This window comes from Podospora anserina, chromosome 3 (genome assembly GCF_000226545.1).
Source record: "Podospora anserina S mat+ genomic DNA chromosome 3, supercontig 2".
NCBI lineage: Eukaryota > Fungi > Ascomycota > Sordariomycetes > Sordariales > Podosporaceae > Podospora > Podospora anserina.
In genome coordinates this window covers 1,460,584-1,482,397 of record NW_001914856.1, presented here as the reverse complement: position 1 = coordinate 1,482,397, position 21,814 = coordinate 1,460,584, and the positions used below count along the sequence as shown (strand labels likewise).

At 53.2% G+C, this 21,814-nt stretch overlaps 8 protein-coding genes across 8 annotated transcripts; 5 read left to right on the top strand and 3 right to left on the bottom strand.

Annotated features, from left to right (window-relative positions):
- Window positions 1–826: 826 nt before the first annotated feature.
- Window positions 827–2,278, bottom strand: PODANS_3_6150 (uncharacterized protein; the record flags this gene model as incomplete). Its single annotated transcript, XM_001909381.1, has 1 exon — window positions 827–2,278. One exon carries the CDS (start codon window positions 2,276–2,278, stop codon window positions 827–829), a length of 1,452 nt encoding a protein of 483 aa, XP_001909416.1.
- Window positions 2,279–2,906: 628 nt separating this feature from the next.
- On the top strand, window positions 2,907–4,508 carry PODANS_3_6140 (uncharacterized protein; the record flags this gene model as incomplete). The annotated part of the gene is made up of 2 exons (XM_001909380.1): window positions 2,907–3,163; window positions 3,233–4,508. The coding sequence occupies 2 exons, from the start codon at window positions 2,907–2,909 to the stop codon at window positions 4,506–4,508; spliced, it is 1,533 nt and encodes a 510-aa protein (XP_001909415.1).
- A 397-nt stretch (window positions 4,509–4,905) lies between these two features.
- PODANS_3_6130 (uncharacterized protein) lies at window positions 4,906–5,218 on the top strand (the record flags this gene model as incomplete). Its single annotated transcript, XM_001909379.1, has 2 exons — window positions 4,906–5,119; window positions 5,190–5,218. The coding sequence occupies 2 exons, from the start codon at window positions 4,906–4,908 to the stop codon at window positions 5,216–5,218; spliced, it is 243 nt and encodes an 80-aa protein (XP_001909414.1).
- Window positions 5,219–6,270: 1,052 nt separating this feature from the next.
- PODANS_3_6120 (uncharacterized protein) lies at window positions 6,271–8,541 on the top strand (the record flags this gene model as incomplete). Its single annotated transcript, XM_001909378.1, has 1 exon — window positions 6,271–8,541. The coding sequence occupies one exon, from the start codon at window positions 6,271–6,273 to the stop codon at window positions 8,539–8,541; it is 2,271 nt and encodes a 756-aa protein (XP_001909413.1).
- A 615-nt stretch (window positions 8,542–9,156) lies between these two features.
- Window positions 9,157–12,153, bottom strand: PODANS_3_6110 (uncharacterized protein; the record flags this gene model as incomplete). Its single annotated transcript, XM_001909377.1, has 2 exons — window positions 9,157–10,919; window positions 11,013–12,153. 2 exons carry the CDS (start codon window positions 12,151–12,153, stop codon window positions 9,157–9,159), a joined length of 2,904 nt encoding a protein of 967 aa, XP_001909412.1.
- Window positions 12,154–13,116: 963 nt separating this feature from the next.
- On the bottom strand, window positions 13,117–14,472 carry PODANS_3_6100 (uncharacterized protein; the record flags this gene model as incomplete). Its single annotated transcript, XM_001909376.1, has 4 exons — window positions 13,117–13,712; window positions 13,776–13,906; window positions 13,960–14,273; window positions 14,353–14,472. The coding sequence occupies 4 exons, from the start codon at window positions 14,470–14,472 to the stop codon at window positions 13,117–13,119; spliced, it is 1,161 nt and encodes a 386-aa protein (XP_001909411.1).
- Window positions 14,473–15,698: 1,226 nt separating this feature from the next.
- PODANS_3_6090 (uncharacterized protein) lies at window positions 15,699–18,419 on the top strand (the record flags this gene model as incomplete). The annotated part of the gene is made up of 1 exon (XM_001909375.1): window positions 15,699–18,419. The coding sequence occupies one exon, from the start codon at window positions 15,699–15,701 to the stop codon at window positions 18,417–18,419; it is 2,721 nt and encodes a 906-aa protein (XP_001909410.1).
- A 2,136-nt stretch (window positions 18,420–20,555) lies between these two features.
- PODANS_3_6080 (uncharacterized protein) lies at window positions 20,556–21,812 on the top strand (the record flags this gene model as incomplete). Its single annotated transcript, XM_001909374.1, has 1 exon — window positions 20,556–21,812. A coding segment is annotated over one exon (1,257 nt), but the record flags the coding sequence as incomplete, so codon positions are not given.
- Window positions 21,813–21,814: the final 2 nt, after the last annotated feature.

Genomic DNA, 21,814 nt, shown 5'->3' with positions numbered 1-21,814 from the left:
AGCAATCTGCAACGCTAGGCTGTGGACAGTAGAAACATCAAGACCCTGTGTCCATGGTGGTCCATCTGTTGCAGTTTTCCAGAGAGGCGTGCGCAGGGGCGGGAATCTTGTGAGCTGATATTCGCGTGTCAGACGCCTCGCCTATTGTTTGTTGTGCCTGCGGACGCTCCTTGCCTGTTATGGCTTTTATGGCAAGGGCCGAAGAGTAATTACTTTCGCTTTGTAGCTGCGGCCTATGTGTGCGGCGTCAAAAACCTACCAGTGAGATTGAACAGAGTAGAGCCGCGGCCAGACAATGAATCTTCATCCGAGCTCTGACAAAGAGCCGCGTGCGCACGTCAAGCGTGGACTGGACAGAGTAAGTTCTAGCGGTTTGCTCGCGGAGGGAGGCTATGTATAAAAGAGGCTGATACAGAACATGAGATCTTCGTGCTGCATCGCGTCGCACACAATGGGGCCGATTCCATCATTTTAGACTCACTGCCGAAGAAGACGAACCTCAGTGCTTGTATGGGGTCATGGAGCTCGGACACGAACACTCCCACGTCGCTGCCCAACTTTGCTTCTGTCCTATGGAGGCTCGAGGTCTGGGTCGAGAGCAAAGGACGCGCAATCTGGCTATGAGGGTTGAGAAGCCGATGATGGGCCAGACGTATAGCGTACAACGACGGAGTGGCACACGGACACCCCAGAGAAACTGTTAGCAGATAGGCTGAAAATTGCCCTGAAATAGATCAGGAATAAGGGACTGGTAGACGGTGGGACGGTATCATGTAGAGCCATCTCAGCATCCTTTGGTATGGTAATTAGGTCTTCTAGTTATGTTTTATATCAAGACGATATCATCCTCGTTCGATTCAATTCGAGCTGACCTTCTTCTGGAAGGTTTCATCTCAGCCGCTGCCACCTCAACTTTGTCACTCCCACCAACAGCTGCTTTCCTTGGCCTACCACGGCTTTTTTTCTTAGTACCTGCCTCCAGCACAACCTCTTCAGCATTCTCTTCTTCGACTGACGCCTTTTTCCGTCGACCAGGCCGCTTTTTGACCGGTTCTGTTCCGGCTGTTCCAATATCTTCCGCCTCCTTGATCCCCTCTACCTTCTTGGACCGCCCACGACTCTTCTTTGGAGTCTCCAACAACGCCACTTCATCAATAACTTCCTGAGCCACGGCGGTCTTTTTCCTCCTCCCCGATTTCTTCTTCCCACCACCCCCCTTCAACACAGCATCCACCCCAACCCCTCCATACCCCTCATCATGCACATCAACATGCTTGATCCTCCCGGTCCCTTTCTTCACCTTGCTAATCGCCTTCGCAACCCCCTTCTCCTCCTCCCCAAAATCCACCCCCCTCAACCCCTCCAAGTTCCTCTGCCACTGCAACCAAACCATCCCCTGCAACACCGAATCACTCAAATCATCCAACTTCACCCCCCTTCCCAGCACCCCCTCCTCCATCTCCCTCTTCTTCTTCCCCCTCACCCCCTTCGCCCTCCACGCCTCCAGAAAACCCTTTGCCATCCCCGCCCCTTGGTCCTGTGGCTTTATCAGTTTCCCCTGCTGTAACCACTCCCCCAACATACCGACTTTATTCGCCTTCAACAAATGGTACGCATTTTGGCTCTTCCCCCCTCCCTCGGCCTTGGCCTCACTTTTGGGAAAGAGGTAACCGGCTACTGTCTTTGGTGAGATGGAAATGACATTGCCATGGAATAAGTCGACCCCTTTGAGGGTTGCAAAACAGGCGTGGAGCATTGATTCCAGCGTGTTCACCCTGATCGTCCATTCGAATATGTTTGAGGCGTTGCCGGTGCGGAAGCGCTGGCGCTCGATGAGGATGTGCGTTGGTTTCAAGGGGAGGAGGTGTGTTGAGATGAGGGAGTAGGTTAGTGAGGATAAGGAGGAGGGGGTGAATTGGATTGGGTCATCTTGTGGGAGGAGGGGGGTGGTTAGGTTGAGGTGGTTCCAGTGGTGGAGGGTGACGGGTGGGAGTAATGCCTGGGGAACTGATGATGAATCGGGGGGTGTTGGTAAGGGTGTCTTCTCTGAAGGGCTTGAGGCGGGTGTGAGGAGGCTGAAGGCGAAGTTTTTGAGGCCGAGGTCGATGCTCAGTATGCGAGCGGTGTCGGGGATGTGTTGGGCGGATTGGGCTGCTTGGCGGAGGGTTTGTTGGATGGTGGGTTTGGAACCGGCCTGGGGGAGGCCGGTGGAGGAGCAGAGGGATTGGAGCTGGGCGACGGTGAGCTTGCCGGGGAGGGTGAGTTTGGTGGTTGTCATGGTGGGAGTCTTATGAGATGCTCACGAGAAGGTAAAAAATAGAAGTCAAGAAAGAGGAAGAAAATTAAAAATTGGACATTGACCATGCATTACCCGTGTCTCCCTTGTAAGCCCATCTTACAATTGTCGTCAAACCATCAGATTTGATTGAGTTGTGAGTTGAGATGCTCTCATCATCGGTACGTACCTCGAGTCTTGATCATCGTTCAGGGCAATAATTGTTAGTGCATGGTGAAGTTGACAGCCCCTGTCAGAAACAGTGGGGCGAGGGATCTCTTTTGAAGCCCAGCCCGGAATTTGTCACTGACCCCTGCAATGACGCAGCCGAACCGGAGGAGCGGGGGCAGCCGAGTCGCAAAGAATTAGTATCTATGTATAATCGACAATTGCTTACCTGAGCGCCGTTTCTTTGTTTTCTTTGGACTTCTGCGTATCGGCATCTTAGATCTTACCGTTGCGCCGTTGTGAGAGTGGGATTTCGGACGTTGGATTTGGAATTCCATCGTGCCATCAGTCAGCAACCCGCTGCTTGCGCCAGAACTCGCTTGTATAAGACCCCCCTCCTCCCTTTTACCCCGCGATACCTCTTCCTCCTAGAAGACGGTATCCCGAGTTTCCTTTCATTCTTATGCAAGCAATCTCTATCTTGGCCAGACGCCCGGTCCTATCATCCAGAACTGTTGCATCAGGCCGCATCGGCACCATCTCCAGACACTTTTCGTCCACAGTGATCAACATGGCGCCCATCTCCAAAGAAACCGACTTCCTCGTAATCGGAGGCGGCAGCGGCGGCCTCGGTGCCGCCAGAGCCGCCGCCTCGAGATACGGCGCAAAGGCCATGGTAATTGAGGGAAAGAGGCTCGGAGGCACATGTGTCAACGTGGGGTACGTACCTTTCTCCTACCATGCCATGCAGCCGCACATACCAGGCTGACACTAGTCGTCGCATCTCAGTTGTGTGCCAAAAAAGGTGACTTTCAACGCCGCCTTTATCGCCGAGACCATCCACCAAGCCAAGGCCTACGGCTTCAACGTTCAAGAAACAGCCCCTTTCGACTGGCCAACGTTCAAGACCAAGCGCGATGCCTACATCAAGCGCCTCAACGGTATCTACGAGCGCAACCTTGCCAATGACAAGGTGGAATACATTCACGGCTGGGCCAAGCTTCTGTCGAAGAACTCGGTCGAGGTGACCCTGGACGATGGCAGCAAGGAGGTTGTCAATGCGAAGAAGATTCTGATCGCCGTCGGCGGTAACCCACATGTGCCCCCAGAAATTCCTGGTTCCGAGCTCGGAATCAACAGCGACGGTTTCTTCGATATCGACAAGCTTCCCAAGAAGGTGGCGCTTGTTGGCGCTGGTTATATCGCTGTTGAGTTCGCCGGCATGTTCAACGCGCTCGGTGTCGAGACACATTTGTTTATTCGTTACGACACCTTCCTCCGCAGCTTTGACCCAATGATTCAGGAGAAGGTCACGGCCGAGTACGAGAGACTCGGAATCCATGTACACAAGAGAAGCTTGACCAACAAGGTTGAGAAGGATGAGAAGACCGGCAAGCTCAGGCTTCACTACAACTCCTCCAAGGGCGAGGGCTCCAATGGCGAGGGCGTTTTGGAGGACGTAGATCACTTGATCTGGGCCATTGGCCGCACACCAGCCATCGATGGTCTCGGTCTTGAGGCGGCGGGCGTCAAGACCACCGAGAAGGGCCATATTGTGGTTGATGAATATCAAAACACCAACGTCGAGAACGTCTACGCGCTTGGCGACGTCACCGGCCATGTCGAGCTCACCCCAGTAGCCATTGCTGCCGGTCGCAAGCTTGCCGCTCGTCTCTTCGGGCCAGAGCAGTTCAGAACTTCCAAGCTCGATTACGACAATATTCCTTCGGTCGTCTTTTCCCACCCCGAGGTTGGCTCGATCGGCTTGACTGAACCCCAGGCTGTGGAGAAGTATGGCGCTGAGAACCTCAAGATCTACAAGACCAACTTCACGGCCATGTACTATGCCATGATGGAGCCCGAGGAGAAGGCGCCTACCAGCTACAAGCTTATCTGCGCTGGGCCAGAGGAGAAGGTTGTTGGTCTGCACATCATGGGTCTGGGCAGCGGAGAGATGCTCCAGGGCTTTGGTGTTGCGGTGAAGATGGGGGCCACCAAGGCTGATTTTGATAGCTGTGTTGCTATTCATCCGACTAGCGCCGAGGAGCTTGTTACTTTGAGGTAGATGTGATACCATGAATTAATAGCCAATTGGTGCAAGTAATTTGTATCATGAAGTTGATGTCCTTGATGGTGTTCGCTTACATAAGTTTCCTCTGGGTGAGAAATCCCCACATGTGAGCGTCAAAGTCACACCACTTTTCGTTCTTCCGCGGTTGGCCCGAGCTCCCGCAACTGCAATCCCGGAGAAAGTGTGGAACGTCACAGGCGAGCAACACAATCGAACTTCAATCTCTCTCCGACCCTCTGACGACGATAGTTCAGCAAACTCTCTCCACTCTGTCAAAGTGAGTCCCTCTCTCTTACATGCCCGACGACAACCACGACAGCGACACCCCAATTGAAACAAAGTTGATCAGAGAAGCTAACTGAGCTGTTTACTTGCCCCCCCCCTCTTGAAGATGATCGCCGCCTCCCGCACTCTTGCTTCTCCTGTCCTCCGCCAGGCGGTCGCCCGCCGCGGCTTCTCGACCACCCGCGCCCAGCTGTCGTCGCCTTACCACTACCCTGAGGGTCCCCTTTCCAACATTCCCTTCAACCCCCGCAAGAAGGGATTCGCGATCAAGTACTGGACTTACTGCACTGTTGGGTTTACTTTGCCTTTTGGTATTGCCGGTGAGTTATTTTTGGGGATGGTGATGATGAGGTTGAGGGAGTGGGGATGGACGCTGACAAAGGAGGACAGTCTGGCAAACTTACCACCCTGCGAAGTAAACGGTCTTTGTGCCACTAGGAAGCAAGGACGATGGCAGGGAGATGATATCGGAGGGGAAGTAAGAGGGGAGAGAATTGTATATGATACGATACGTGCCTTGATGAGAAGGTGGATAGACCGAATAGAGTTACACGATGCTGCTGGTCTTTTATCAGGGCTTGAACTACGATCTGGTGATGTTTTATTTGGGCGATGGAAGGGTGGGGGAGATGGGATACCGGAGACGAACTGATAACGAACTACCTACTGATGTGCTTGGGACCTGGTCTGACACCAGAAGCTTGTGGCGAGAGTCGACTGACATCCAGTCTAACAAACAGCTCTTTCTTGTGACAAGCTTCGAGGATGACAGATGGGAGCTTGTTTGGGCCTCTTCGGCATAGCCGGATAGCGTGCCCTTGGAGACGGACCTATGATTGATATCCGTTGGGATCGGAGATGTAAGGCCGATGAGGGCACATTCTGGCTCGCCAGCTTGCTATGACGTTACTGTTGATGAAGGGATATCCAGATATAGCAGCCTTGCTTCACCAGTTCCTCCTCGACAGCCTGATCTGAAGCCCTATTCAGTGTAGGGTAGCTAATTTCCAAACCCAATCTCACAGTTAGTCTCAATCTCTAATTAACATCACATTGCCAGTTTCTGGGAGCTTGAGAAGCTCGGCTTGTGCCTCTCCTCAACGAGATTCCGAGCTTGACGCACGGGCCACAGCCGCATTCCAGAAGCTCGTCCCCCGTCCCAGTTGCTGCAAGGCTACGAACGATCCCCAAACATCAACGATACCTTGTCCTTGAACTCAACACAACCCCACAACAACACCAACGACATCTCTCGGCATATGTGAGAAGACGTTTACGACTGATGAAAGCCAGCCTCTGATACCCCAAACAAAACGATATTCAATTATCCCGCGACGCCTCCGAACCACCCCTATTGATGCGCAGCCCCTCCAGGCCACCCCCGAACCATCACCACCACCACACCGAACCCCTCTCATAACCTCCGACGAACAACCACGCCTCCCATCGACCCCCATATAACACCTCCAAAATGGACATCCCCCCCGTCCACCTCCCCACCCTCCTCCGCCACCCAGACGACCTCTTCGACAAGCTCTCGGCCCTCAAAACCGAATTCGCCCGTAAAAAGTCCCTGATCGACTCCCAGCTCCGCGCCGGCCTGCGCGATCAGCTCGAAACAACCCAATCCGGCATGACGCACCTATCCGACTCGCAAAAAACACTACAGTCGATTAAGGAAGAAATGATCAAGATTGACAAGATCGCCTCGGAATCCCAAAATCAGATCACGGGCACAGACTTTGCGACGATCAACCTCGTCAGTCAAGCACATCGTAACTTCAACGCTGTCGAGACGATGAGGAGGAACCTGGAGGGGTTCGCGGAGAGGGTGGCGGAGGTGGAGGAGATGCTGAGGGAGGACGAGGCTGATTACGAGGCAATGCCGAATTTGTTGAGGGTGCATTATGAGCTGACGAGGTTGAGGAATATAAGGGATGATGCGATGGAGCAGATTAGTAGGGGGGATGATCCGGGGTTGAGGGTGACGTTGGAGGATTATTTTGAGAGGTTGGATGGGGTGGTGAGGGTGTTTGATGAGAGGATTGAGCTGATTGCTATGAGTTTGATCACGTTGGTGCAGGCGGAGAATGAGAGTTTGGTGGTGAGGTTTGCGTTGATTGTGGAGGCGGAGGAGAAGAGTGATCAGAGGGTTATGGCGCTGCAGGAGGCGCTGAAGGACCATAGGGAGATTGCGACGAGGTTTCAGAGCATTACTGACGGGGCCAAGACTGTGAGGGGGTACAAGGAGAGGTTTTTGGAGTGCATCAAGGACGCGGCGGCGCCGCAGTTTGAGAAGAGCAGGCAGGAGTTTATGGGGGACCCGGGGGGGTTGGAGAAGAGTTTGAGGTGGTATTTTAATGATTTGAACACGGTGAGGTTGGGGATGGAGCAGAAGCAGCTGATGCCGAGGAAGTGGAAGATTTTCAAGACGTGGGCGGTGATCTTTCACCAGATGATGCATGATTTCTTGATTGGGATCGTGGAGGACCCGGAGACGAGCAGTAGCCACACGTTGGAGATTGTGGGGTGGCCGGAGAAGTATTATAGGAAGATGCTGAAGTTGGGGTTCAAGCAGGAGGAGTTGGGGGTGCAGGTCATCGACAACAGGGAGACGGAGCTGGTGAGGGATTTCAGACAGCTCATCATCAAGTTTTTAGACGAGTGGATTGATCGGATTTGGGCGGCGGAGAGGAAGGATTTTGCTGAACGAGGTGTCGACGGCGGGAACCTGGAAACAGACGAGTACGGGTATTTTCGCAACAAGAACCTCATCGATCTCTGGCGCATGCTGAGGGAACAACTCGAAGCAGCAGCCAACTCCAAGCGAGCGGATGTGGTCGAGGGTGTAGTCGACGCCATGTTCCAACGCCTACGCCAACGCCAGCAGGCCTGGCAGAAGATGCTCGACGACGAGTCTGCACGGTACGAAAACTCCACCACGGGCGACCTGGAGGGGTTCCAACCGCTGCAGGACTGGCTTGTGGCCACGGCGAACGACCAGATAGCCTGCATAGACGACAACGAGGAAGAAGGCCGGCTGGCCTACCTCTCGGACTTTAGGAAAAAGTTTTCTCCCCTCGTCACGCCCCAGTACATGGACCGCGCCGAAGCAGAAGTCACCACCCTACGGGACGGCTACGTTGACTTGTCCACGTGGTGCATGGCCAAGTTTGCCAGCCTGGTCTTTTCCGTTGACTTTAGGACTGTCATGCCTGACTTTTTCACGCCAAAGTGGTACACCACCACCCACATGGCGCGCATGATCGCCACGTTTGAGGAGTACGTCTCGGACTACAGGATGGTGCTGCACCACTCGCTCGTTGACATTTTTATCGAAATCTTTGCCGACGAGCTCCTCGTCCGGTACCTCGGCTCGGTCAGGAACAAGGGCGCCAAGTTTAGGAGGGTGGATAACTTTCAGGACAAGATCTTTGACGACTTGTCTACCGCGTTCGAGTTTTTTAATTCCCTTCCCAACCCGGAAGTGGGCAACGCCATCAAGGAGACGTGGAGGGTCACGGAGGCGTTTCTGGGCCTGCTGACTGCGGAAAAGGAACAGATCCCGGACACGTTTGCGGGCTTCAAGACGTCGTATTGGGACTTGCAGATCAGCTGGGTCGAGGCCGTGTTGAGGAGCAGGGATGACTTTGAGAGGAGTATGCTGAATGCCGTCAAGGCGAGGGCCGCGCAGATGGATGTGGTTAGGGGGCCGGAGACGATTATGAGTAAGGTCAAGTAGAGAGTGAGTGAGAGATAGTTTTGGTTGTAATAGTAATGAATTATGATGGGCTTCTTTCGGCTTACTTTTGTCTCCATAAATGTGTCTGATTGCATGTCCCAACTGAACGACACGCTCGCAAGACCCAGTCTCCAGCTTTAGATCATGCCTTGTCAACATTGATCGTGCCATATCGATCACCACCGAACAGTCACCCAGACAATACAACCCATCGTCAACCAATATGTACTCTATTAACAACACTCCTCCACCCCTTGTCACAGCTACATAAACTATACCTACACTCCCGTCTTTTACAACTGCCCAATAAATAACCATAACCACCCCCCTTCATATCCCCTAATATACCACAACTCTAACCATACATGTCCGGCCTTCTTCCTCCCCCCCCCCCCCCTTTTTGCTGCGTCCTTGAGGTCGGCGTTATAAGAGCTGAAATAGTATAGACATGCACCTACCAAAACAGCCCACCATGCGAAAAAAAAAAAAGCTGTCCTTCATAAACCCCCATCATAAACAACCAAAAACAAAATCTGCCTTGTTGCTCACTCAAGCACCCGCTGACCATTCTTGACCACACACTGTCACCCTTCACCAGTTCCCTCAACACACACATCACACAACTCTCACCACCGTATTCACCCTCCTCAACCGCATCTGCTCCATGCTCTGCACCGTAATCAGCGGCCTGCTCCTCTCCCTCCCACTCCAAGTCTGGAACTTGGCCGCTCCCGCCGGCAGCGCACTCAAGTGAGGCGCCGAGGCAATATGCAGTCGATGAGCCAGTGTGCTATCGCTTTTGATGGAATTGATATCCGTAGTATCCCCTTTATCATGACAAGAGTGAAACGATGCCGTATCATTGTTGCTGTGATAAAATGAGCTGAATGGCGTAATAAACTTTTCGGCTGTCGTCGCCGAGTCTTTGCTGTTGTCTGCGCTACTGCTGGCTTGTTGATCTCGAATAGGTGTATTTATAGGCAGTGCACAAAGAGGTGCACGATGCCGGAGCTGGTGATGGCTAGGATGCTGTCGCTTCTCCTCTTCGGGATTCGAGTCAGAATGCAACAAGGTCGCCATCCGTGTGCTGAGAGAAATCGTGCGACCCCTTTTTGGCGTATTTGTCTGCCAATACTTCGGGCCCCGGCATGAAACTCCTACGTCTTGTGACTTTTGAAGTTTCACAACCTCTGCTCTGGCTCCGCTTCCTCGCCTTTTGAGGCTTTCCAGCGACTTCGAACCAGTGCTGTTGGAGGGCCCGCGGTGGGGGACGAGCTTTCCAAAACTTGACTTGATGGCTTTCCCAAACTTCCCAGAGAAGGACTGGGTGCTCGACTTGAGAGTAAGGCGGGAGTCGTTTTTGTGGGGTTGGCGTGCGGCTTCAATCACGATTTCCGGGTGGTCCGCAACGAGCTCAGGGGTGACGCAGGTAGATTGGTCGCCAGGAGTAGAAGAGTCACGAAGTCGGGAGCCTGTCTGTGCCAGTGGGGATCTGGGACAGTCTCGGGTGAAATCGCTGCTTCTTGCTGGGTAGTGTGTTCTGAATGCATCGTAAATTGGGCTTTGGAGGCCTGTGGACGAACTGCGCTTGGGGGTCTCGGTCGTCTCTGCGATGGACGACAAGCCGCAATCAGTTGTATGAGAGACCGGCGAGCCCGGTGCAGACGAGAAACGACAAGACGGGTCGGTACTCGGAACACCCATATACCCAGAGGAGCCGCCACTGTGCTCCGAATCGGCAACAGCTTGGAGCCTCTTGTTCAGACTTTCGGGGAAACTCGAACCACGGCGATGGGCTTTGATACCGCGAGACTCCGTCTGTTGTTTCGGAGACTCGTCGCGTATGCCTAACCTCCACAGATCATCTGCACTGCCTTCATACTCGGAAAGAATCGGGGTTAGAGGGTGGTACAGTGAGGTGATGGCTGTTCCCCAAGAGTCAGGACGCCCACGTTTGACGCCTGGACAATGTCTCAACGGTGGTGGTGACGGCTCTGGCTCCCAGTTCGGTCCCTGCCCCTGCTCCTGTTCTTGTTCTGTGACAGCACCGTCAAAGTTTCGTGGGCTTATTTTGGTTCTTCTAGGGATGGTCAAATGAAGGCGTGCCAGAAAAGAGTGTTTCACCGGCTCCGGGGGAGGTGTGTCTGCCTCCTTCCGGAACCTCTTGACGATAAGTGCAGGTGCACCGTGGCCAAGATGAAAATATCCGATACTCTTTTCAACCGTATCCAGTTGAGACTCCTTGCGGACCCTGCTCGAGGCATCGGCTTTTGTAACTGTCGAAGACCTGTGGAGCTCTGAGCGTCCTTCCAGAAGTGGCAAACTGTTGTTGACCGAGTTTTCTCCTGTTGTTCGGTGGGAACTTTCCACCGATTCTCCTACAAGGTGTGGATTATTCACAGCATCGAGCCCTGTCAGTCCAGAGTTAGCAACTGCCAATCACAAGCATGGGACTCACACACATTTGAAACCTGGCAAAGTAAAAGCTGGCGGTAACTCGTGGGGGCCAAGTGTCGCCGGAAGATCAAGAGAAGACGCGCCTGCGCTCAACTGTACACTTTGTCCAGCTGATGGGTACACCGACGATGATTTTGTCCCCAGGTTATTCGGGTCGTGTGGAGCCAAGATAACTTCAGAGTGGTTGAAAGTCGACTTGTTGCTTGGAGGTTTGCTTGGAGGGTCGGAAGAGGGACGGATTGTACTTCCCGAAGTTTGAGCACCGCAGGAACCGCTTGCACCACTGTTTCTCATCGATCGGGATCGTGTTGGAGAATCCATTGGTGTGTTGAAAGTTTGAGTTCCCAACTGGCGATGAATATCCATGTCGTAGAGGTGGACTATTTCCGGCTTCTGACTCTCAGCCTCTGGGACGGCAGAATTTTGAACAGAGCTCCATCTCCTGAGATAAACCACCTCGGCTTGCTGAACACTTGCACCTTGCTCAAAGTCTTGTTCGGATGATCTTGCAGGCGAGGAAGAACGAGATCGAAGGCCCTGACTTCGCAGCCAGACGCTCAATGGAGACTGCTCTGCAACGGATGCGGTCTCAGTAACTTGCGTGCCCGGTCGGGCGGGTGACGAATGTGAGCGTGACAACGAATGGGCAGGGCGTGGTGGATGCAATCCCGAGGTTGGAAGACGAATGATGGATTCCGGGTGTAACGCAGAGGAGCTGTGCACAGCATCTACATGACTCGATGGCTCTCCTCGGTCAATGTAGCTGGCCAGTTCGTCGAGCTGGCCTGCACTGTAAGAAAGCCGCCAGGAAGCAATTGAGGAGGTCTCGCTAGTGCTTGGATACCGCCGAGGCACAAGATCTGGTGATGCTGGCATCTCTGGGAAGGAGCCTTGTTCTCGAACTGTTTTGGAGTTTGCGGCAACCGGTGCAAGAGCTTCGGGATCAGTCTGACCAGCATCCGGTGCTTCACTGTTCATTCCGGGTGAGTTGGGCCTGCTGTCATCGGCAACAACAAACTCGATATTGTCCCGCGGTCCGCCGCCAGGAAGAAGGTCTATCTTGGGACTGCCAGGGTGTCGATCAGAGGAGACTTCACTCCGTGTGGATTTTTGCCCTTCTTCACTCCGGAGCTCCTCCTGGATTCTTTTGTGCATAAGACGTTTCAGCTCGGCTCGTCGCTGAATCTCCTCCTCGGTGAAGCCCACTGCAGACCGAGCCTTCTTCTTTGAGAGCGAATCCTGGGAGAGGTGACGGCGGATACGGGTGCGGACCAGGTGGAGGGTGCTGGTGCTCTTATTGTGGGGTGCTGGATGGTCAGGCTCATCTTCACTGTCCGAGTCTTCGACTACCAACTGGCCGAGCTCTATGGGTTCGATGGGGCTGATGGTGGCAGGTACCGAAGGCTGAAGTGATGAGAGCGATCTGGGCGATGTCTCAGTCGAGAGTGGATTGACTGGATTCAGGGTAAGGGGTCCGGGGAGGCGAGCAGGGGGTGGTGGTGAAGGTAACACAGGCTCAGGACTTCTTGGTGCGATTGTCCGTGTTTTGGACGACCGTGCCGAAGTGCAGCAGCAGAAGACGGCCATGATTGCGACGTGATTCGGACAGGCCAGCAGGCATCACCAACTCGGGGGGCATGCAAAGATGTAGGATCTACAAAGTATTCCAAGAAACGGTGGTGGTGGTGTGGGCTGGTCTCCCAGAGGTTGCCATGCATGGAATGGCAGGTCTGAAGATGTCAAGAGATACGAGAGGGCTGCTGAGAAACACAGGAGGGGATGTTCCCGCCGAGGCAGAAGCAAACAGAGTTCCTTGGGGCCATTACCAGGGCCTCCCTCTTGCGGACGACTTGCAGCTTTCCTTCCGAAGTGTGTGCGAGATTGATGGAAGTTCAGGTCCGAAGATGAATGACATGGACGCACGGCAGGGCCCTTCATTGGCACCCGCAGCTTCCCAAAATTGTAAGGGGCATGGATAGCAGTGCTGCCATAGGGAAGGAACGATGACAGCGACCGAGTGAAGGGCCGGAGAAACTGTAGAAATGGAAGGAGCCACGGAGCACACACGAGAAGCACAACCTGCAAGGGAAGACTTATGCTGGGTATCCAATTATCTAATCAATTGGCCTTGGGAGGGTTGTAGACTGGCGGGTTGTCGCCATCGTGCACATTCCCGCTGCCGTCGTACGGCGTCTTCCCCACCTTCTTGATGTTACCGGCCCATTTCTGCTTGATCTTGTCAAGGATCGGAAGCCCACCGGCGCCAATCAATTTGTCGTTTGGTATTGGGATGTCCAGTCTGTTTGTGGGCTCGGTGTGCAGAAACCCCGGGTATGATATTGAATTGTTGACTGACGCTGCATTGGCAGGCTCCTTGTTCTTGGTGTAACCAGACGCATCTGCAACAAACTGAAACACATTTGCTCCAACGTCATACCTGCCGAGATTGGGCAGTATCCAGTTGTTTTGGATGGTCGAGAGCAAGCTGAAGTGGGTGTAGAAGGTGCTGTCTTCTGTTCCCTTGAGCGCTGGAGGAATTGCGCTTCCCAGAAGCAAAGTGACGATGTGGTTAGGCTGGCTGTAATCTTCCGATTCGTCATACGTAAGCATTATCAACGTATTTTCGTCGAAAGCTTTAGGATCCAGAAGAGGTTGAAGGAACTTGTGGGCCCAGTCAGCAGCAAACTTGTTGCTCGTGTTGTGGCCATCGTTCACTGCGCCATGTCAGTCTTTGATCTGTACTGCGGCGGGTGATGAAGAGATGGAAGAATACGTACTCATGTTGGGGGTCATGAACACAAATTGGGGAACCTCCTTTGCCTTGAAGGCCCTTTGGAAGGCACGGAAGGAGTCTAGGGCCAGCAGCCGCTCTCCCTCCATAATGACGCTTTCATACGACACAAATGGACTGGTACGAGGTTAGCATTCTCCATCAGGAAGCCCGATTCCACGTGTTCGTACTTGTGTTTCCTCACATAGTCCCATGTGCCGTTCCCAGTCTGTCCATCACTATAGTTCCCCATGTACCCCGGGCCGGGCATGTCCTCAAAGTAACCTGCCCAGCTTATGTTCCTGTAATCCAGCAAGTCCACCACTGTCGAGACGTTCTCAGGGATATGAACCATGTCATCGTGATCGAGGCCCCAATAATCCCCACCGATGGCGGCCAGGTAGTTTGGCTGGGATGGATGGGTGTGCGCATAGAACCTCGTGAGCAAGATGCCCTTCCTCTTCAGGTCGGCGATGCTAGGCTCCAAGACAACCTTGGCATAGTCCTACACGTACCATTATACTGGTCAGTAAACATGTTATGGAGCACATGTGGAATGGTTGTGTGTGGACTGTTGGACCAACCTGATTCTCCAGCCATATCGTGATCAAACGATCAAAGGCCTTCCCTGGCACTAAGCTGGCAGCGCGTGCAGCCTCCCAGCAGGCGCATCCAAGCAAAAATATCCAAAATAATGCGCGCATGTTATCATACCGCCATCGCGTCTCTCGAAGGTGCCCAAACCCGACTGGAATTTGCGATCCCAAAAACCCGAATGTCGATGTTGCACCGTGTCTAGTGCGCCGAGCCAGGCCAGACCGTTTGGTGGCGTCGGTGGCCTTTCAGACCTAAGCTCTGTCTTTGTCCCACCACACCATTGCCAAGCCTCTACTAAGCTGCGAATATGTCGCTGGTCGGCCAGCCCCGTCCCGTGGTTCTGGGACAATGGGGACGGATTGATCGGGGTCTGATTCAAAGTCTGGTTCTCCAATAGAACGAATGTTCTTTGTGTGCGGCTTGCTCACAATGAATAGTTCCGTCTTCATCGTCGTGGTTGCTTTGTTGAGTGTCCATATCCACCCCTAACCCTCAGAGTTTCGGAACAATGTCTTGTTCCGTTGTCACATGAAGGTTCGTTAGGCAATTGGAAAAGTCTGGTTTAAATCCATAGACTTCGACCTTTCCACATGGTCAGAGAAACTCACTGCAAAGCTGCAATGTTTCCTCCGAGGTCATCATCCCATCTTTCTTCATACCCAAGGTCCAGGAGGATGACTTCCCTGCTCATTGACAGAATATCCTGACCTTATGTAAGCACAGTCCTCTCTGCTTCAGTCGGCCAATCATCGGATGAACAGGTGAAGCTGGCAGAAAGAGGGGCAGCCTCGGCGAAAAGTGTCGGATCTCCGAGAATCTTATTCCTCAACACGCATCACCAACGACCACGACCACATCACACCAACTCTACAGTCAGAAGAGGAAGGAGCTGACGAGTCCCCCGTTCAATGGCTGTGGACGTCGAGATCTTTAACTTGATATTTGTTTTGCTTGTTCTCTGAGCATCGCCTGTCGTTTCGACTGAACCAGCAAAGCCCTTGTTATTAGTCATTGGTTTTGCGAGAGAGAGAGAGAGGGAAAATTTATACTGCTGCAGGTTTCGTTTTGGCAGTCGTGTTCGCTTGCTGCTTTTCTCACCTTACATACAGTACAGGTTTCTCTTATCAGATTTGATTGATAAAGCGTTTATCGCCGACTGGCCCGTTTTGTTGCTGTCTCTGTTTCGCATGCTCGAGCCCACTTCCTTGTTTATCGCCTGCAACTTAGATAGGGAAAACGGCGCCGAGCGTCAGTGGCGGCTGGGTCTGTTTTGTTTGTTTGTTTGGAACCTTCCCTTCGGCCGATAGCCCCCTCCGTCTCCGGGAGAAACACCATGCCCCGGTCGGATCCGAGTGAACAAAGCGTTAGCCCCGGCGGAACCGAGGCCCACGAGGATGGTGATGATCGCGCTCCGCCCCGTAAACGCCAGAGAGTCCGGCTCTCCTGCCTCGAGTGCCGTCGAAGAAAGTTGTCCTGTGACCGGGAGTTTCCATGCTCCCGCTGTCTTCAGTCCGGTACATCAGACAAGTGCGAGTATGAGACCCGGCCCGGCCTGGCACCTCCGAACAAGCTCGGCCTCTCCCAGGGTGCCTTGACGGGTCTGGACTCTCGACTGTCGTTGCCAAGTACCGGAGGAGAGTCGCCCTACTTTCGCAAGGATGGCCGAGATCTTGACAGGATCCGTCGGTTGGAGATGGAGGTTGCCCAGCTGAGGAACCTCCTCACCAATAAACAGGGCGGCGCTTTTGTCGACGGCAGTACGCTTCAGGACCACTCACCCCCTGAGCCGAAGCATCACGAAGATGACGAAAGAGACAAGGAAGAACCTGAGCTGCCACAGTTCCTGCGGGTCCAGACAACAACGGCCGACAAAGAAGAGCTACGCTTCTTCAGGGGCAAGGAGTTCAAAACGCGATACTTTGGCCCCCACAGCGCGTTCCTGGCCTTCCAAGAAGTATGTGACGGTCTTTTACTTTCTTCCTCTCCATTGGCTCGGAATGCGTTGGCTAACGACGAGAAGTTGACTGGACTGTGTCCTTTCATGAAAGAAACCTCCGAGGAGTGGCTTCGACCACACCGGATCAGCCGGAACAAGGACCGCCACAAGAGGGCCGAGGACCGAGACAGGAAGTTCCGTGAACCAGATCTTGCGCTGGAAGCTCTCCTTCCCTCCAAGGAGGAAGCTGATCACATGGTATCTATTTACTTGGACCAGTTCGAGCAGATTCACCGAATCCTCCACATCCCCAGCTTCCGCAGGGACTATGCCAAGTTCTGGGACCCTAACGAGACTCGTAATGCAGCCTTCACGGCTTTGATCTTGTCCATCATGGGCATTGCCAGCTGTTTGGCTGCTAAGCTACCGCACAAGTTCGAAAAGATGGTGTCGATCTCTTACGCCAATGCCATCAAATGGATCGAAGCTGTTGAACGTTGGCAGGAAGTTCAGAGCCAAAAGCATCGCCGCCTGATTCACTATCAGATCGCCTGCCTCATCTATCTTGCCAAGAGAGTCAACACAATGAAGAAGAAGAGATATTGGAAAAATGCGGGCGCAATGACACAGGACGCCATCTCTGTCGGCTTGCACCGGGAACCCAGCCACATGAGGAGTGACAAGATCACCCCTTTCCAGCAGGAGATGCGGAGGAGAATCTGGGCGACTATTCAGAGCTACGATCTTCAAGCATCCTTTGACCACGGCCTGCCGTCAATCTTGAGCACTCTACACTACGATGTCAATCCGCCGCATAACATCGACGACGACGAGTTTGACGAGGACACGAAAGAGCTCCCTCCCTCAAAGCCTCCAACTACATACACGTACTCTTCCTATCAGCATCTCAGTCGCCAGAGCTTGCCGCTTCGCCTGGAGCTGAGCCGGGTGCTCACCGGCCCTCCCGAAGATCTCGACTATGCGCGTGTCGTTCGCTACACCGATGAGATCAACCGCGAGATTGATGCCCTCCCGTCATGGGATGTAAGCGATGCAGACAATGAGGATACGGACGAACAGCAAACTCAGAAGAAGCCTTTGCTTGCCTATACACTTTTGCACATCCAGCTTCGCCAATACATCATACCTCTGCACCAGCCCTTCCTTCGTCTTCGCAAACAAAACTCCAAGTACCAATACTCGGAGATTATCTACTACAATGCCGCCAGGGATATGGTTCTCCTCAACGACCAACTTTTCCAGCAGGGCATTCGCACACTCAACTTTCTCCGTGAGGACAGTCTAACACTGGCGATCAATCTCTGCAGTGTCACCATGCTTCAACCACGCGGGTCAACTAATATGATCATGATCAACAGCAAGCACACGGTGGAGGCCCTGGAGAAGTGCCTGGCCATGAAGGAGGACCGGATCTTGAGGTGCGGGAACAATGAGCCCTGGGGATACAGCATTATGTGTGCTGCCTTTGGGCTTTTGGAGGCTCACCTAGGGATCAAAACCTCACAGGAAGCAAAGGCAGCCAGTGCGGACAGGTTCGTGACGTTACACTACAAAGTGATGGCCGGACAGGATCCGCCTGTTTCGAGCCAGCCGACGGGCTCTCAACCTGGTCCGTCGTTAGTAGGGGCAACGCCAGGACGTGGCGGACCGGTTACACACGGGCCATCGCAAGGCCACAGAAGGGTCAATAATGGACCGTTCTCTGCACCTCCCGGAGGCGGCCCATCAGCACCATTTGACCCTTTTTCCAGAGACAAGGTCTGTGCCTCATTTTCATCACCGTCGGATACCACTTCTCATATTCAGGGATTCGGTCGGGATGTCCGGAACGTGCGAGATCGGGGGCTGACGAATGGCTCGTTTCCGCAGGGGATGACTCCTTTTCAACAACAACCACAGCCGCAACCGAACCCGCATGGAATTGCGACAGGAAGCAACAACAACGGTATGGAGATGCCAGTAAATCCTTGGTGGGTCCCCAACACGGACACGCTGGGGGAGATCCCGGTCAACTTTGAACAGCTCGGGTATAGTGTCAATGAACTTTGGGGCGGTGGGACGGTGACCTGGGATTGGGATGCGATGATGGGGTCGTAATGTCTAATGTGGGAGGGATGAGGACTGGGGAGATTGGGAATGGTATACCACAAAAAAAATGGATTGGGAATGTCTTGTCTTTTGTATTGTGGGATCTTTTGGCGGCATATGCGTGCGAGTTGATGGACTAAAAGCGTTGTTTTGTTTCATTCGAAAAGTAGCATGTAGGTGAGGGTTTTATATGCATGGTGTTTGTTGTACATTGACGGAGATATAGTATGGAAACAAAGTTGTTATGGAGTGGTAATCTACAGAAGATGCTAACATGACACCATCACCATGCTTTGGCTGCATCTAAGTCGCTGACGGTTTCTTGTGGTTGCATTGAGGTGGTTTCTTGGCGTGGAGAGGGCGTCTGTCCATTCAGAGGGCTTGGTGAAGGGACCGTCTTGCCGAAAAGGGAAGGAAGGGGCTGTGTGGACGGGATGCATGACTCGCTGAGGAATGTCGTTTTTGAGCGGTGATGTTTAGGGGACTCCACTGACAACGGGGGAGGTTGACTTAGACTTACACACTGACCTCGTGTCTTCATCCCCCAAATTCTTCTTGTGGATGCTTTGCATCGTCGGACGGCAAAGATGATGATGACCTCTCTCACCCATCATCTTATCATGGATCAAGCTTGCACCAGTGTGTTGATATCAGCTCACCCTCCGCGGAAGAGCCCAACGTCAACAAAAACACCAATGTGCTCAACTAACACTTGTCAGACTGCAATTTGGCCTTGAAAACGACCGGACAGGTCACACTAAGGGGTAACTCGACCGCCCCTTAAGTCATCGATAGATGTGTCTTAGTAATGGGGAATGACTTTGGAGGTGTGTGTGCCCAGCTGGGCAAATCTAGCTCTTTCTCTCTCTCTCTCTCTCTCTCTCTCTCTCTCTCTCTCTCTGTCTCTCTCTCTCTCTCTCTCTCTCTCTCTCTCTCTCTCTGTCATGTCTTTGTTTCGCCGTCATGCTGTCATGTCTTTTTTTCGCCGTCGTGCTGTCTGTCTTTTTCTCTTGGCCAAGTTCTTCAACCTTTTCATGTAAAGGCTAATGACTGGACATACCTACCTAGGTATCCAAGATGAAACCACTACCAACCTCTCCCTTGCTTTCAATACCCTCCTCTTTTCTATTACTAACGTTTCTTATCCTCCCGGCCCCCAGCGAAGCAACCCCCCAGTTTCTCCCACATTCTTTTTTCCCTCAACACCAACCCCGGCCGCAGTCCCTACCACGAGCATTACTCCATCAACTCCTCCCAATATCAGCACCACCCCGGCCCCTTCCACCATCGAGCTTCCTCTCACAGACAGATATTGTTGTCTCTGGACAACAACCCCAAGACTTATCACCACCCAACACAACAACAACAACAACAACAACAACAACAACAACAACAGACCTGATCGCTCAGCTGAGCGAGAACATACCCTTGTGCGCGCTGGGTTGTGTGGTGGAGCTTACCAATGTGACGAAAGAGTGTCTGGATGGGAAGAGAGGGATGGGGGAGGAGGATCAGGTGTGCTTGTGCTCGGATGATGAGGGTCATTATACGAGGGTGTTGGGGTGTGTAAGGAGGCGGTGTACGATGGAGGAGGGTATTGGTTAGTTTTCTTCCCCTTTCTAGTGTTTTGTTCACTTTGGCTTCTTTTGTTTGGCTCGGCTGATGGTCTACTTGGCTCGGCTGATACCTCGCTGCTCGCTCGTGCTCGCACTGACAACGACAACAACAACAAGAGACTGCCCGCGGCGCCTGGGAAGCCTGCGGGAAGCCTCAACGATCCCGAAAGATACACCTGCTGGTGCCGCTGTCGGTTGAGATACTGGCTTTGGTGTGTGTTTTGCTCCGGTTGTACTCACGGTGGTGGATGGGCGGGAAATTCGAGGTGGACGATTGGGTTATGATGATTGTTGTGGTAAACATCCCCCCCTCCGTTTCGTTGTCCATTCCCTCATGACTGACAAAACAAAAAGGGACTCTACATCGGCTTCGAAGCCGTAGGCTGCACCGCCGCCGGCGCCGCCTTCGGAGTGGACATCTGGACCGTCGACGCCAACGCCCTCGGCACCGCCCTCAAGGTATGTTATCTCCTTTCAATCCCACGACCCCACATCAAGCTGACACCGTGAGGGAAAACAGCTCTTCTACATGGCCGAAACCTTCTACCTCGTCATCCTAGCCCTCACCAAAATCTCCATCCTCTGCTTCTACCTCCGCATCTTCCCCCAACCCCACTTCCGCACCATCACCCTCGTCGTCATGACCTGGGTTGGCCTCTCGGGCCTGATCTTTGTTTTCTGTCAAATCTTCCAGTGCGCCCCCATCTCCTTCATCTGGGAAGGCTGGCGAAAAGGTGAATTCGGCCCCTTTTCCTGCCTCGACATCAACGCGCTGGGGTACACCACCGCCGCGTTCAGCATCGCGCAGGACATTGTCATCCTTGTCATGCCGCTTCCGCTGTTGATCAAACTAAATGTGAATGTCCGGTCCAAAATCTGCATCATCGTCATGTTCTCGCTTGGGATTTTTGCGCTTATTACGAGCTGTGTGAGGTTGTGGGCTTTGTATGATTTTGGGGATAGTGTTAATCCGACGTGGGATTATACGAATGCGTTGATCTGGACTGGGTTGGAGGTGGGGGTTAGCATTATTGTTACTTCTCTTCCTGCGATTAGGGTGCTGCTGGGTAGGAGGGGCAGGGGGGGCGGCGGCGGGTTGTTGGGTGGTGGTGGTGGTGGTGGTTGGTCGAGGGACATGGCGTCGAGAGGGACCACGTCTAGTTTTGGGAACACGACTACTGTTGTGGCGAGCCGGCATACTATGCCGCCTCATCTGAAGAGGATTAGTAGCGTGAGTAGGATTAGTTCTATTAGGGTTGGGGAGGAGGATACTGAGAAAGGGAGAGGGGATGATGTGGAAAGGGGCAGGGGATTGGAGGTTTTGGATGGGGGTAAAGCTGAACTGGAGGATGTGATGGCGAAGGGCAACGGGGGGTTGCAAGAGGAGGGGTTGAGGAGGCCGTGGAGTGATGTTAGTGTTGGGAATAGTACTGTTGTTGGAAGCGAAAGTGACTTTGAGCAGGGGGTGGATATTAGTGACCTAGGGTGGCCGTTTATGAATAAGGCTGTTTTGGCGGGGGCTGGGGGAGTAGGGGGGCAGAGATTGAGTCATATGCCGAGTATTGATGAGGTTTTGACGTATAGTGGTAGTAATTGGCAGGGGATTGGACCGAGGTCGCAGGAGAGTCAGGGGAGTAGGTTGTCGAATAACTGGAGTTATGATTCAGAGGGGGCGGGGAATAGTATGTTGACTTATAGTTGGGAGGAGAGTACGAGTGGAGGATGGGAGAGTTGGGACTGGCAAGGGAGTGGGAGCGGGAGTGGGAGTGGGAGTGGGAGTGGGATTGT